Source organism: Xenopus laevis, chromosome 5S (assembly GCF_017654675.1).
Source record: "Xenopus laevis strain J_2021 chromosome 5S, Xenopus_laevis_v10.1, whole genome shotgun sequence".
NCBI lineage: Eukaryota > Metazoa > Chordata > Amphibia > Anura > Pipidae > Xenopus > Xenopus laevis.
This window is the reverse complement of record NC_054380.1, coordinates 85,830,441-85,846,798: the sequence shown is the minus strand read 5'-3', so window position 1 is coordinate 85,846,798 and position 16,358 is coordinate 85,830,441. Positions and strand designations below refer to the sequence as shown.

The 16,358-nt window shown below is 35.4% G+C and overlaps 1 protein-coding gene across 3 annotated transcripts in view; it reads right to left on the bottom strand.

The window, feature by feature from the left end:
- The window catches only part of LOC108718024 (disks large-associated protein 2), a 264,643-nt gene that overhangs the window by 19,569 nt on the left and 228,716 nt on the right, over nucleotides 1–16,358 (bottom strand). For all 3 annotated transcript variants that reach the window (XM_041564735.1, XM_041564736.1, XM_041564737.1), the window contains 2 exons: nucleotides 10,790–11,142; nucleotides 101–183 (listed from right to left, as the gene is read on the bottom strand). In XM_041564735.1, coding sequence (XP_041420669.1) covers nucleotides 101–183; nucleotides 10,790–11,142 — 436 coding nt within the window. The remainder of the gene's footprint in view (nucleotides 1–100; nucleotides 184–10,789; nucleotides 11,143–16,358) is intronic.

Sequence of the window (16,358 nt, the reverse complement as noted above, 5' to 3'; positions counted from 1 at the left end):
AAATCTATCAAAATCTAATTTACAACTAAACACATGCATGCAAAGGGACTGTATGCTCCTAAATCAAATATTCCATGTTTGCATGGGACAGAGATTTTACCTTTTTTCATCTTCCACCTGCACTCCCACAGAATGATATTCCCGATGTCCTTTACTCTCAGAGTCAGAGTCTGCAGCTTCCACCTGATGAAATAAACCAATATACTCTTTCAAAGAATTAACTTCCACAAAGCAGTATGTTTATTTCTGCACTAGAACGAATACAGAAAACTTCTGACATTTAATTGGCAATATACACTCTTGTTTATCATGAGTTCATTGAGCAGGGTCTGTGCTGAACATACTTCTAACTACTTCTACCTTTTAGCTAAACAGGGGAATTGAAACTACTGAGGACCAAGGACAATATGGAGTAGTTTCAGTCTAATTAGATTGCCAGTTAGCAACCCCCTCCATTCACTCTATGTGTGACTGCTTTGGCTTACAGATAAGCAGAAGTCCATTATGCAGGGGATTAATCTGTGCATTGAGAATTTAATTATCTACTTCGCAAGAACCAAACTTGGAATATTCATAGCAATAATAACATTGTTAGAAATTTGAATAAAAACAAAGAAGCTGTTTAATCACAGTGACAAATGTGCTCCAGTAGGTTATAATTGAAAACTGACTTTAAAAGTTGTGCATTTTTTGTCATTTTTCAATTTTGTAAGTTTTCAGATAACCTAGAAATTGTCATGATAATAGAAATTCTACAATAAGATAAATAGAAGGCAAGGTATCATATTGATTTTGGCAAACAATAGTCCTCATGGTGCTGTGTGTAACAGCTAAAGTATCTTTAGCAAATTCACTGTAACAAAGTCTTTAGGGGTCATTTACAACTACTCTAGACACAAGTGCTTTAGACTTTAACTTATGCATAAGACTCAAGGTCAGAATCAATAATGTGTATGCTGAACATTTACATAGGGTTCCCTCCAAGTGATGTAAAATGTGCACCAATATAGATCACAAAAGGGTGCAAGCACTAATGCAAAAAAACTTATTCAAAAACATGTGTGCTATCCACCTGGTGCCAAATATGCCCTCCAGAGCTATGTGCAGAGCACAGCCAGACCCTGGATGCAAATGGGGAGAAAGGCTTCTTCCAATTAAGAATCCCATTACTGGCCCATTCCTTCTCCCTTAAATTGGAACTATTGCAAAAATTTCAATTTAATATAAGCTTCATCATACCTAAATAAGAAATTTCAATTAAATATTCTGCAAAGTTTCTGAAATAATCAAGTTTATATTCACTATTCCTCTCTCAGCATCTGTTTTTCTGGGAATATTTTTTGTCCTACTGGAGAAAATACAGTATTCAGGTCAAGAAACAAAATATTTTAAAAGTGAGCAATTTCAGTTTTCAAAAATACGTCAAGCAAATGGTTATTAATGAAGTATTGAAATGATGCATTTGGAATTCAAAAGAAAGCTACTGACCTAATAAAAGCATTATTTATGTTGCAGCTACACCTGTTCATTTAACCTCAAGGAGTTTAATTATAAAGATTAATTACTCATGGTTCAGAGAGTATTCTGAGGATGGATTCGATCTAATGAAGCAGCAAATTACTTAACTTTTTCCTTTTGTAAATCAAATTTTTTATTTTAAAGCTAGGAAACATGCAGAAAATGAACAGAGATTTAATATTCAAGTAATTTTTAATTAAAATTGGGAAATATCAGTGATTTTTTTTCGTGTATAGCTATAAAAAGACAAAGACACCAATATCTTGAGGAGTCAGCTGCCTATTAAATATGCTTTCCGTAGACTTTACCTTGAGACACTAAAGGGGAGTTTTGTTGTTGTAACTTAAAAAGTGGTGAATACAAATCTGTGTCATTTTTACTTATAATTTTTGTATATACAGTGCTGACATATGATAGAGTGTAATTATGCACAAGTCCTTGCCCGAGGGTAGATGACAACCTAATGGACCATACACCATTGACACTAGGGTAAATTTTTTCTGAAGGCAGTAACCTTTGAATAAGTACTGTACGTATTTAAGTACAAACATGACAATACTTCAGATTTATGGCATGGGATCTCTTTCTAGAAAGCCATGAATTGTGGAAGGCTGCCCATTTTAAGTAACTATTTCTAGATTTTTTTAAACTATTTAATTTTTTTTTTAATAATCAAACAAGGTACCTTGTACTATTCACACCAAAGCTAGCATAAATCCATGTTTTTCCTATTGGGTTTATTTAGTATTTAATAAATAGTCATTTATATATTGCCTAGTGAACAATAGCAACCAATCAGCTGGTGGCATTTACTGGCAGGCCCGGACTGGCAATCTGTGGGTTCTGGCAAATGGCAGATGGGCTGCTGTAAAATGCCATAGAAAGTGACTAATTTTAGAGCCTTGCTGTCCACCTGGAAACTCTTGTTTTCAAGTCACGATTTAAATCACATGCAGACTCCTTTATGCCCCTACAGCTCCTGTGGAGAAATTCTAAAATGGGCTATGCACCATTCCTTTCTAATAAGAAAAGTAGAAAAATCTACCTTTATTGATGAAAGATGTGGTAGATTCTGCCAATGGAAACTTAAAATTAAAATGGCCCAAGTTTAGAAGTCACAACAACCAGGTGATCATTCAAAGTACATGTTCATTAAGAGCGGTTTAGTTGGAGCCCAAAATAAAAAATCTTATGTTCTTCAGAAATATTGGCTCTCAAGGTCAATGAATGATATTCTTGAAAATGAACATAGATCTAATTTCTTGTTCTCCATGAAACAGGCAATCCCATCCACTAAAGAAAGTGGCTAAAAAATGGTCTGGTTACTTACAATCGGCAATCACGCCTTCCCATCGCTTAAATTCCATTAGTAAATATAACAAGCACTTAGTGTCCGAAAACTGGAGAGTACAACATTTTAAATTGGTTCACTTGGGCTATGGGAAACCATATAAAAGTCTTTAGGTGTGGGTTCTCAGACCTTCTGTCCGAAATGTACCCAACTAGATGTGGACCTATTTCACCCAAATCCCAGAAAGACCCATTGTTAAGTCTACTTTTGATGTGTACAGCTGCTACTAAGAAACTTCAATTCCTGCACTGGCAACTCTGCTGGCAAGAAGTAATAAGGATTAGCAGAATCAGCAGAACAACATCTCAAACAGTCATTTACTAAAACTTGGTCATTATTCTGGGATCAAATTTACTCTAGCTTCAAAACACACGTTGGGCCTTTTACATTTATAAGCTAATCTTTGCTGGTTCAATGGATATGTATATATATTTTCTTTGTTTACAGCCCTTGCTTTATGATGGTACAATTTTAGAATCTAGTAACATTCGCTAAGCGCAGTTTGGTGGTTTGTTAGTTTGGTTGCTTTGTTATATGATCAGATTTTTATTTACTTATTGTATGTTAAACAACTTAGATGGCTGCTTCACCAATCATATTTACTCTTCATTTTCCTATTAGGCATTTTTGCTACAAGTTGTATTGGTGTGCCTCATTGTTCTGCTTTGATCTTTTGTTTAATTTGGAAAACAATAAAAACATCTGGGTCCTAAGCATTCTAGATAAAAGATGCCATACTGGTATGTAATCATATACTGTAAATATTTTGATCCTTTTTATCCTCCATCATTGATATATAAGACACTCAAGATAAGGCATTCCCTACTTTTCTTGCAGCTTTTCTTCTTTAGCTACTTAACTTCTCTTCATTCTCTAACACCATTACTTTTTCATTCTTCTGTCTTTATTTTGCCCGTCTTCGTGTCTTTTTTCTATTTCCATGGTAGCATTCATTATTTTATATTTCTTGTCCTCTTCCTTCCCATATGATCCTTCTTTCCTGTCTTCTGCAACCCACAACTCACTTTTTCAACCTCTTCTCTTGCCATTCGTTTCTTTTCCTGACTTCTACCTTATTCTAATACACAGTCTTTCTCTCCATTTCCCCTTTTTTCTTTTTTTTTCTGTAGCCCAAAACGATAAGGTGGTATTGTTCATATCATTGAACTCTTATGCTGAGTAAAGTTTCAACTCAGAAATTGCCATCCACCACAGTGCAGCTAAAGTGCCCCTTTACATGGAGGCATAGATACAGGGCAGAAAAATCTTTGGACCTCCTGGTGTTCTTGCATACACCAACTATTATACTGGCCAGTTTCAACAAAATGCAAATAATTAAGCAAATTGCACACATTTCTTATGTAAAGATTCGTTTGGAACTTAGCCTGACGCTTACATTTTCTGAAGTCAACTGTTAACTTTTCTTTAAAGTAAATAGCATACAGCATCTTTTATTCCTTTGGATGGACATGTTCCAGGAAACAGCAATATGTACAAATAATTTTTTTATCCACAGAACTATAAGAAGTGAAATATGAAGGAAGTAGAATACATTTTATTCAAATACATACACGTTATAGTCGTAATTGTACCTAACAGGCATCAATTATTTATTTAAATGTAGCATTAAAATGGCCAGAAGTATTTTTTGGAAATTACATATAATTAACCATTTTGATATGTAGCCAAGGGAGGACATTGCTATGAAAATTTACAGCAGACCTGTCACTCTCTTACTGTTTCCCTCCAGAGCTATGTTGCGTTACTTTAACCTTTTATGTTTCAGTACTGTATTCTTTCAGATGTGCAGAACAGTTATAATTTGGCTACTGACATTACAAATTATATTATCATAAATTATTAAGAACAAGTAAAGCTGCATACAAAAAGATTCCTGAGCTAATTCATTTTAGTTCCTTCCTTGCTTCAAAAGTGTCAAAGCATGTTCCTAAGTTCCTAAGTTCCAAGGGGTTGATAGGTACAAAAGGTACTGCCATTATAACTCTATATTACTGCTTTGCCTAGTAGATTTCAATACGCTGTTAAGATGCATTGTATTTTTCCCTACTGTTAGGAGAATCCCTGTAACTTTAAAAATAGTGGAAGATGTTTACATCAGAGCATAATTTCCGGATGTGCCAGCTTCCAGCAACTCATCAAAAGGAAAAGAATATACAGTAGACCTAGACATACATATATACCAATTTACATGGGCTGTTAGAGTTATGAGATGCAGAACTAACAGCTCAACAGAAAACAAGGCTCTTCTAATTTCAATATTTCACAACTAAAGCACCTTGTTTTTCTTACTATATCTATGCGCTTTCTCGTAGAGCAATTTGGGAGAGATATACAGAACCTCACCTACAGTTTTTTCCATCTACTGAGCCATAATGGAAATAGACTCAAACTGAGCTCTTCCCATTGGTACATTGCTGTTATTCTAGCAGGCCGGTCTGACCCTACAGTTTGTTCAGAGTGTTGTGTGGATTATTTATTTTTAATCATAAACTTTCACTTAAATTACAAATGTCTTTAGTTGGCAATCCATGAATATATAAAAGTAAAAGAGTAGAGCAGACAACTAAATACTAAACTAAACAAAACACAGTGAGAACACTTTGCCCTACATTACACACTGGCAGCCCTACAGGATGGTTTAGCAGAAACATTCATTAGGACTGTATGCCATTGTCTATGGGGCACATTTACTAAGCTCGAGTGAAGGATTAGAATAAAAAATACTTCGAATTTCAAAGTATTTTTTTGGCTACTTCGACCATCGAATTGGCTACTTCGACCTTCGACTACGACTTTGAATCGAACAATTCAAACTAAAAATCGTTCGACTATTTGACCATTCGATAGTCGAAGTACTGTCTCTTTAAAAAAAAACTTCGACCACCTACTTCGCCATCTAAAACCTACCGAGCACCAATGTGTCCCCATAGGCTTTCCTAGCAATTTCTGATCGAAAGAAAAGCGTTTGATCGATGGATTAAAATCCTTTGAATCGTTGGATTCGAAGGATTTAATCGTTTGATCAAAGATTTTTCCTTCGATCGTTCGATCTTTGCGGTAAATCCTTCGACTTTGATATTCGAAGTCGAAGGATTTAACTTCGACCCATAGTAAATGTGCCCCTTAATGAGTTTGTAGATGGCATAAAAACCCTCCAGGGAGTCCCTAATCAACATTTAGGCCTGCAGTGTAATTCTATACATTCACTTTATTCTCTTCCTGATCAATAAAGTTTTTTTTGTGTTAAGGAATAGAAACAAGTCAGATATTACATCATATTAAATTAAGATGAAAATATAGGATAAACTAGGTTCCAGTATAACAATTCCAAAAGAAAGCAATAGTATAAATGCTAAAGTAGCCACCAATAATTAATATACACATATATAAATTAAATCACCTAAAAACTATTCCGACCTGTTTCCTAATATTTCGGTAGTGGAAGCAAGAGTGTGCTTTTTCTATAAGTATAGGATTTATTATATGGAATAATTGAAACCTTGGGTCTTTTTGCAACTTAGATCTCATACCTGGTCTACTAAAAAAAATATTTAAACAAGTCCTTTACCCAACAACAGTTTTGTTGGCACAGCGAAAGAAAATATAATTACAACTTTGCAATTAAATAGAATACATTAGACATTGTCAATAATTTAATATCATTTGACAGTTATTTATTAAAAGCAATATATGTCTGTTTATATTCTATGCTCTCCATGCTCTGACTCCTGAAACAGTGTTGCAAGCCAGATGATTAAATCTGATTTAAAGGCCTAGAGGAGCCATTTAAAATCTTTAATGACAGTATGTTGGATGCATGCTGTTTTGTGCTTATGCAGTTCAATTTTCCACACTGCTTACTAAAAGCATTTTGCTAATGCCCTTCTTGTTTTTTTTATAAAACTGCTCATCAGTTGTGCTGTGGGAAAAATCATTGTACCCTATAGCAAATATGTGCATATTAGCCAAAATCTTGTCAGTTACGGCTTTAAAAAGTGGCTAAATACACTAAGGGCAGAGACAGATGAGACGATTCGGGGAAATTAGTCGCCCGGCCACAAATCGACTCTTATTCGGCGACTAAACTCCCCAAACTGCCTCCACGCCGGCTAGAATCTAAATCGCCAGCGGGATAGCAATCGGAGCCCATTGTTTTCCGAAGTCGCCCGAAGTTTAACTTAAACTATCCTCCAACATGGATAAAAGTTTTTGAAGATGAGACCTGGGGCATGTTACGTATGGTGTAAGGCCTAGAAAAGTACCAGCATCTTCTTGAAGGGGTTGTTCACCTTCCAAACACTTTTTCCAGTTCAGTTGTTTTTAGATTGTTCACCAGAAATAAAGACTTTGTTCAATTGCTTTCCATCTCTTGTATTTTTTTACCATTTTTCCAAAACTGAAGTTTAAAGCTGATGTCCCTGTCTCTGTTGTCTCAGTTTGGCAGCTCAGTATTCCAAGTGCAGATTCTGAACTGTTACTATTTGTCATACAGTATATAAACCCTGAACCCTGATTATGGGCATTGATAGCATAGTGGAATAAGTGATTAACCTTCCCCCATTTAATACTAATATATGTTTGCTAATTATGTTTTGAGTTTAATGAAGTGCCACTGAACAAACAAATTTCTCTCTCTAGTGCATGCATTTCCTTCTTGTTATATTCTTATTGGTCATTATATTTTATTTAAAGACATAATGAGCTTGTACCAAAAATACTGCTTATGAGAGTAGTTATAGTGCCATCATGTAGCAAAACGGTGAAAATATTTCAAATAATACTTAAAAAAAAAAGTAAATTAAAATCAATCCTAAAATCAATGGACATTTTGTATGAAATGATCCACTCAGCTCCTATATTTTGCTTGCTTCTGTTGAATAAATAATCTTCCGTGTCACATCCGCCATTTTATTGGATTCTGAACTAAATGTCTTCATTTGTACTAATGTTGTGCGTTTCGTTGTTAGGATGTAATAATTTTTAATGAAAAACGTACAGTATAAATGGTAATTGCAGATTATATATATATTACTTTTTTAATATAATATTTAGAATATGCAGATCTGATTACTCCCTAGTAAAGATGAGTTTTTTATGTTCCATTCTTAGTGCTCCATCAACTACACATCACTATTTGGTTAACTGAGTTTTTCTTTAACGGTTTAAAGGAAAACTTATACCCCTAAAATGAATACTTAAGCAACAGATAGTTTATATCAATTAAGTGGCATATTGATGAATATTACCAAACTGGTGTATATATATTGAAGTAAATATTGGTATTTTACATCTCTTGCCTTGAACCACCATTTAGTGATGGTCTTTGTGCTGCCTCAGAGATCACCTGACCACAAATGTAGCTCTAACTGTAAAAGGAAGAAGTATGAAAGCAAAAGACAGACCTATGTATGGTTTGTTTGGTTTATTTGTGTGCATTGTGAATCCTAGGATCCCAGGGGATGACCCTTATTTTTTAAAATGTCTATTTTCTATTTTTGATTACCCAATGGCACATACAACTAAAAAGTATATTATTATGAAAATGATTTATTTACATGAAGCAGGTTTTTACATATGAGCTGTTTTATGCAATATATTTTTAAGAGACCTACATGGTTCAGTGAGTATAGTTTTCCTTTAATGCCTTTAAAAAAAGGTTATTTCAGGGGTTTACACCCATGACTTTAAAGCACTGCGTATCTTGACAGCGCTATATAAATAAATGATGATGACTTTTCATGTAATCTGTGTTTTGGTATGTATAGTTTCCACTAAAAGCATTAGTGGCTTTGAAATGGGATTTTTGATTGTTTTCTCCCAGACAGCAGGAGTCAGCAAAGTTTTGGCCCGTAGTGCAGGATGCATAAGAGCTAGTCCACACGAGGAGATTCAGGGAGATTTTGTCGCCTGGCTACTAACCGCCTCGTCTTTTGAGCAACTATCTCCCTGAACTGCCTCAGCGTTTTTCCCCATAGGCTACAATGAAAAGTCGCCTGCGCTAATGCACACGCAGCGATGCGTTTTCAATAGTTGCCCAAAGTTGCCTCAGTGAGGCAATTTCAGGCAACTATTGAAAACGCATCGCCGTGTGTGCATTAACGCAGGCAACTTTTCATTGTAGCCTATGGGGAAAAACGCTGAGGCAGTTCAGGGAGATAGTTGCTCAAAAGACGAGCCAGGCAATACAGAGCAATGTTAAAGCAGTAGTTATCAAAATGAAATGTACCATGATTGTAAAGAAAATGTAACAAAATAAATTGAACAAAAAGGTTAACTGACAATTTAATGAAGAAAGAAACCCTTAATAAAAAAAAAACTACCCCATACCCTACATAGACCTCCCTCCCCCCCAGCCTAGCTGCTCCCCCGGGCAAATACCCCTAACTCTTTACTTAGCCCTCCGTGCAGATTCTGTCCAGCGGTGTTCACTGACGCCATCTTCTTCTCTTCGGTAATCTTCAGAATGAGACCCGCGAAGAGGCGTATGCACAGTTGGAACAATTTTCTGTCTTGCGACAACTGCGCAGGCGCAGAAACTCACGAAAACTGCCAAAGTGCCGGTCTCATTCTGAAGATTACCGAAGATGGAGCCTGTGAACTCCGCTGGACAGAATCTGCATAGAGGGTAAGTAAAGAGTTAGGGGCATTTCCCCAGGGGGCAGCTAGGCTGGGGGGGAGGGGGTCTATGTAGGGTAGGGGGTATCATTTGATCTAATATCAGACATTCAAATTTTCTTAAATAACCTCCCAGTCGAATTTTGAGTATATTCAAATAAAAAAAGACTCGCATGAATTCTAAATTCGACCTTGATAAATTGGCCTCTCAGCCTTCAGAACAGAGACAAGACATGTAATTTTAATAAAAGTAAAGGATCGGCATAACAAAAGGATACCTGTGGGTGTGGGTATACTCAAAGGTTTGCCTAGGTCTATATACAGTAAATCCATAGTCATAGGATTTTCCTAATAGGGATTTTGCTGTGAAAACATATGTAGTTATGGTATTTGTGTGCATGCGTGCATCATTAGATTCAACATCCTTAAAGAGATACATCAGAAAATAACCTTTTTTTATTATTTATCATAACATTGTCTATGAATGCTATTTATAATTTTGCCATAAAAGTATTTTCCTGATGCTTTTACATTACTTTTCTTACCCCCTTTTTTCCCTATGAGGGGGCTACCATATTTGTGCAGCAGTAGTCCTTGATAACTGACAAGTTAAGAAAGGACAGTCAGATTGGCAAAACAGTCAGGTTTAGGTAACAATTACTTATAAAAGCAGAACTATCAGCGAAAAATGATCAACATGGCCTATAGGTAACTTTTAATGCAGATTAATATTTTGAAAATAAATTTTTTTGTGTCAGTATAATTTTAATAGGAAAATTATATAGATATCAGTCATTTGTAGCCACCTAGGAGCGCCAACAATTTTTGATCTTAACAAAGTTGAATGAAAGTCAATAGTGTGAATGAGGCCTAAGAAAGCAAACATAATAGGCAGTGGAGCTTTTGCAGAAATGTAATCATAATGTACAGAAATATGTGCGCTATATTTGACTTCATACCAAGTAGTTCTCTGTTTAGATTATCGTCTTGGGGGAGTTGCCCGCACTTCAACTATAGCATCACAATACTTTTTTGCAGGTTGCAGGACTAGAATGATAGTTACTTAAAAGCACAAATTACCCATGAAGCAAATCCATAAAGTCATTTAGCCCATCTACTTTTCTTACCATGTCTAACAAATGTGTGTGCTAGGGATATTGTCCAGTGAAGCTGGAAATCATGGATTTATTCTTTGTTTAAAATGTAGCACTCATCATACAACATCTGGGGTAATAATATTTTTCAAAAATCAGATATTCGTTGAGAACATGCAAATAACATTACCTGGATTCCTATTGAGGCTCGCCTCTTCTTAAGGAATTCATCCGATTTTTTCACTAGAACAGCTTTATCGCTGGTGCTTTTTACAGAGGTGCTCTTTATCTCTGAGGCATGGCGATGTGCTGCAGCAGATTCTAGGGCAAGATTCATGGCCTTGTTGCTGTCAAGGCTTTCTATGGAATTGTAAAGTCCCCTACCATCATGAGGCCAAGGTGATATCCTTTGAGTTCGCTTGTCATGATAGGCATCTTGGGTAGACTCTGTGCTGCTTTGTGCTGTCACTGAGATAAGTGGTTTTGAGGTGGTGCGTGGTGGGACTGGTGGAGGTGTTTTTTTGTAATTCGCATATGTAGCAGCTGTAAGATAAAAGAAATGTGTGGTATTAGAAAACTAGTTTTTGGATTGTAATACTTGTCTATTTTGCAACATGGGTGACCAGTCACAAGCGGAGTAAAATTCTGAAATACCTCCTTAAAGCAACCCTTTCCAGGTGCTATGTAGCTAAAATTTGAAAGGAGAGAGAGAGAAAGAGAAGACAAGAAGACTGCAGAAATAAGAAAGTCTCTACTTTCAGATTTTGATTATTTACATAGATTGCATTGTGAGAAAACCCAGAGGTTGCGGAATCCCCTTGATAAAGGACAGTTATAGTTCCCGAAATGTATGGTTTTTCCCACTTGCCTAATGTGTCTGCTTTGGTTTTTGTATCTTTCATTGCGCTGAAGGAAACTGTGTTACAGTATTTATATTGTAATATATTGATATTGTACCTATATCATGTTGTCACTGCACTTTGCACTTTTTGACAATATTAAGATTGTTTTGCATTATACTACATGGTCCCATGTTGTGCTAATTCATAAGGTGTACATTTAGCCATGAGATATATTATACATACATTGTTATACATATATATTATTGTTCAAAGGACCCGCACTCAGATTTTGTGAAAATATTTAGTTTTTATTCATACTTGTGATTCTAATGTTTCGGCCCTCATTAGGGTCTTTATCAAGTATCAAGTATACTGTGTGTGTGTGTATGTGTATATATATATATATATATATATATATATATATATATATATATATTTCTAGTCTGTACATTAGTATATGAATGGGGTCAGTGATTAATACAGAAAAGGATGGGAATCCACTTTCATAGTGAACCGATCAATCTATCCATACAGTGGGCACATTTTATACTTTCTTACCATCTGGAATTGTCTACAACACGATTGTCACACCTTTGCTTTCTATCTGAAATCATCACTTTTTTTTTTTGCTTGTTTTTTTACAGACATATTTTATAGCATTTTTATTTTACAGTTATATATCAGGTCTAGTGATGAGCGAATCTGTCCTGTTTTGCAAATCTTTTTGTAGTTTATTGGCCAAACGGGACAGATTCGCTCATCAATAGACCTGGTATTTAACTGTAAAATAAAAATGCTACACAAAATTACCATAAACATTACAATTTGCTGAATTGCATTTGAGTAAATGCATTATGATGTGCATTTTTTGCTGAGTATACTGCTATACACATGCCCTACATTGTTAGAGAACCTCCTATCCACTATGCTAAAACTACTTTTTCAACAGAAAAAAAAGACTCCCATGTTGCCAATTTCTTAAAAACATTTTTTACGTTACCCCTGGTCGACTGTAATAGTATTTACTACTACACAAAAGGGGGAATGTAATTAAAATCACAAATGTTGTTTAAACTGGCTATTTTGAAAATGTTTAGTGTTGCTTGCAATGTTAAATAATTTGCTGGAGAATAATACAGCACTCATTATAGCTAAGCAAAAATCAGTTTTGTTTTGTTTTTTACATACCCTGAGCATGTTCACAAAAGCCATTTGGAAAATCTTGGTCGCTAACGTTCACAAACATGTTTGCAAAAGTGTTTTGCACTAACCAAACATATTACATCCCCCAATTAGTATGCAACTTATCTTTCCTTATAACCAAAAAATACCATCTTTAGTTTATAAATTACTGGCTAACTAACACAGGCGCAGCTAATAAATCTGACAACCAACAGATAATATCTGAGTACTCAAAATCCCAATTGCTCAATTCTCATTGCTTAATGTGGAAGGAGAGGGGAGGACAATATGCAGCTTTTTTGCTTACCGTCTTTTTTTGTTTCAGTAACTAAATAAGAGCTCTTTTAAGCAAATATGTTAATGGAGCAGTGGACAAGTATCCCTTCCTTTCAGCCAATCCTCCTCGAAAATTGATATTTAATTAGGTTTCGGCTTGTCTCTAATTTAATTAAGGGAGTAATTGGAATAAAATTGGTTCTGAAACATTAGGGCATGCAGACAACTTGTCTCAAAAGAGGGAGTGTCTGATAACTTTGTTAATTCCTGTTTTAATTAATTTCTATTGTGTTTAATTTAGTTAAACCTAAAGATTTTACTATCCAGAATCTGATATTGATAAAGCGGCCAATTGGATTATTATGTAAAAACGAATAATGCAGTATCACCTTATTGATCCACCAAGTGGAATGTTCCAATTCCATACCCTGAGGGGAATGTGGTTAATTATGTAAAGGTGCCACCAAATGATGTTCTAAAATCAGAAGTCTTCTCTGTTTTACCTGGTTGCAAATTTTAAGAGAATTCAAAATCTTATTGTTAGACTAGATACAGCATCAAATATATAGACTTCTGCCTTTGTTTAGACTGCTTTAATTCTGATGCTACTAAATAATATTGAAGGTATGGAACAGGCACAGTTACCGCTTACAGAGCCCTTGCTAGTGTAGGGCACCAGGGTAGTAATACCCACAGTAATTCCCACAGTAAGTGGATTCAATGAGCAGAACACCTAAAACAATACAGTGTTTCAGGCAATGTGTCATTTTCCATTCTGTTCAGTAAGCAGTTCTGTACATATAAGAGTGTATAGGCTTTGGCACAGCAAGCAGTCATGGTTGTAAAAACATTCATTTCCAGATTATACATACATTTCAGCCTGAGATTAACATTATGGATGACATTATCCATTTGTACAAACGCAGTTACTGTAATCTAAATAATGTTAATTAGTAGGTTATGACATGCTAGAACTTGGCTTTAAAAATGTAACTATATATGATTAATTCAAGTGATCGATTACCGCAGGAATAGCGACTAAATGTAAAATATGAAGTGTGTGTCTATGAAGGTAATAAGGTAGATTTTGATAATCTTGGAACTACTGAAAGGTTTAGCGTACTATGGTAAATAAAACTGCAAGCTTGTTCTAAACAAATTACAGTAATTGTGCATCTTTGGTTATTTGCGAAGATAACCTAACCTCAGTGTGGCTAAAAGGAAAAATTAGCCATATAAATTAGTAATTGCTGTACATATGGAGCGCTTTTTATTTGTATGGCTGTTACAATGCTTTCTAATTTTTTTTTTTAATTTGAATTCACATAATAAAAAACAGCCATTTTTAAAAAAGTACAGTATATTCATTCATTGTTTACATGGATATGTATCGACAATATTCACACTAAACATAAGATAAGCAAAAGGAACAACCAAAAGAAAAAGAAAGAAAAGGTAAGTGTGTGGTACTAAGCAATTCAGCTTGCCTGGAGGCAGTAGGCTAGTTTTACCTCATAGTATTGTGGCTATTGGAGGTCCTTGTTATGCACCAATGTTAGGATTCTTTCTGTTTCTTCGGTCTCATAGGGGGAAAGGTACTTGATGGCCTTGACATATGGGAAGATTATGGGGGAAATATTAGTACCAATTTACTTGGTTTCGATTTTAGATTCTAAACTTTACTTTGGAGCTTGGTATAGTAAGAGTTCCACATAAACCAGTCTTCCTCTGTCGCTAACGAGATGTTATGAAATATGGCAGTTAAATATTCCATATGTCTCACATGTTCTATTCTATTAATTTGGTCCCATAATGATGGGGGTGTAGGGCTCATGCCCTTCTATCATCTGTTGCTTGTCTAAAAAATTCTTAGTTCGCATATCAAATAGATTAACAAGCTGGTGCGCAGTTGTATGTTGCCAAAGCTGTATTCTTTGCCTCTTTCTTCCCCATATATATTTATGACATAGGTTTTGGAAGCTCTGCAGGGCAGGTCTAGGTATATCTACTGGAAGAGTCTCGAAATAGTTTAATAGTCGGGGTAGGATGGTCATTTTCAATGTGGCAATCCAAAGTTCACTTTGTAAAGGATATTATATTTTGAGGTAATTAGTATGCCCAAATATTTTAGGCTCTGTGTTTTCCACTTATAGTCAAAATTTAGCTTCAGCAGCTTCAAAGTAGCCTAGGGTACATTTATTGGTAATACCTCCATTTTATCATTATTTATTTTGTATCCTGAGTATAGGCCATATAAATTCAGTTCTTGGTGTAAATTTGGAAGAGAGGTGAGGGTTTGAGTTAATGTAAAAAGTACATCATCTGCATATAGGCATACTTTAAATTCCTCTAATATCTGGATTAAACCTTATCCTGTTCGCTAAAGACTCTATGCTCAACACAAACAGAAGTTGGGATAGGGGGCATCCCTGCCTCGTTCCATTGTGTATCTGAAATGTCTTGGAAATTAATCCTGCCAACTGCGGTCGAATGCCTTTTCTGCGTCGACACTTTTAGTATATCTATTAGGTCAATTACCCTGCGTGTGTTGTCTCCAGCGGACAAAGCATACCTGGTCCTTATGGATTAGTCAAGGGAGAATTTCATTTAACCTATTAGCTAGTAGTTTGGTGAAAAATTTAAGGTCTGTATTTAAGAGCGATATTGGCCTGTATCTGGCACATTTGGTGTGGTCTCGTCCTTCCTTAGGGATTACTGTAATGTATGATCTTAAAATATCTCTATGTATGGGGTTACCTTGTAAATAGCCATTCTATAGGTCACACATTCTACCGTATATTTCTTTGAGGAAGCATTTATTATACTTATATGTCAGAACGTCTGGTCCTGGTGATTTTTTGGCCAGGAGTTCCTTTAGGACTTAGGCCAGTTCCTCTTCTGCTACCTGAACATTTAGCAAACTCAGTTCCTGTTTGGTGTGAATGGGGAGTCCAGATTGCTGTAGAAAGTTTTTAAGGCCTCCTGATGTTGAATTAAGTCTCTAGTTGGAATGGGTAAATTATATAATTTTTCATAATAATCCTTAAAATATTCCAGAATATTATTGGGGTTCGACTCTATTTGGTTCCCTTTGCTAATCAGCAATGGTCTCTGGAGTGTTTTACGGTCTCTTAATTTATTAGCTAACATAGTATGTGCCCTGTAATATTCATAATATCTTTGTTTGGTCCACTGCATTGTTTTCTCTGCGTTTTGTGTTTGTGTCTTTAATTTTATTTCTCAAGATAGTAATTTTAGCTAAGTGCTGTGTGGTGGGCCGATTTGAGAATTGATGCTCTAAAAGGAGTCGTGAAGGCCCTTCGTTGTGTGGCTTGTTTATTGCATTTTAGTTGGCTAGCTAAGGACATTAATTTACCACGTATGAAAGCCTTATGAGCTTCCCACACAGTTTAGAGGTCTTGTATGGAACCTATGTTTAACTTAAAGAATTCCTCTAGT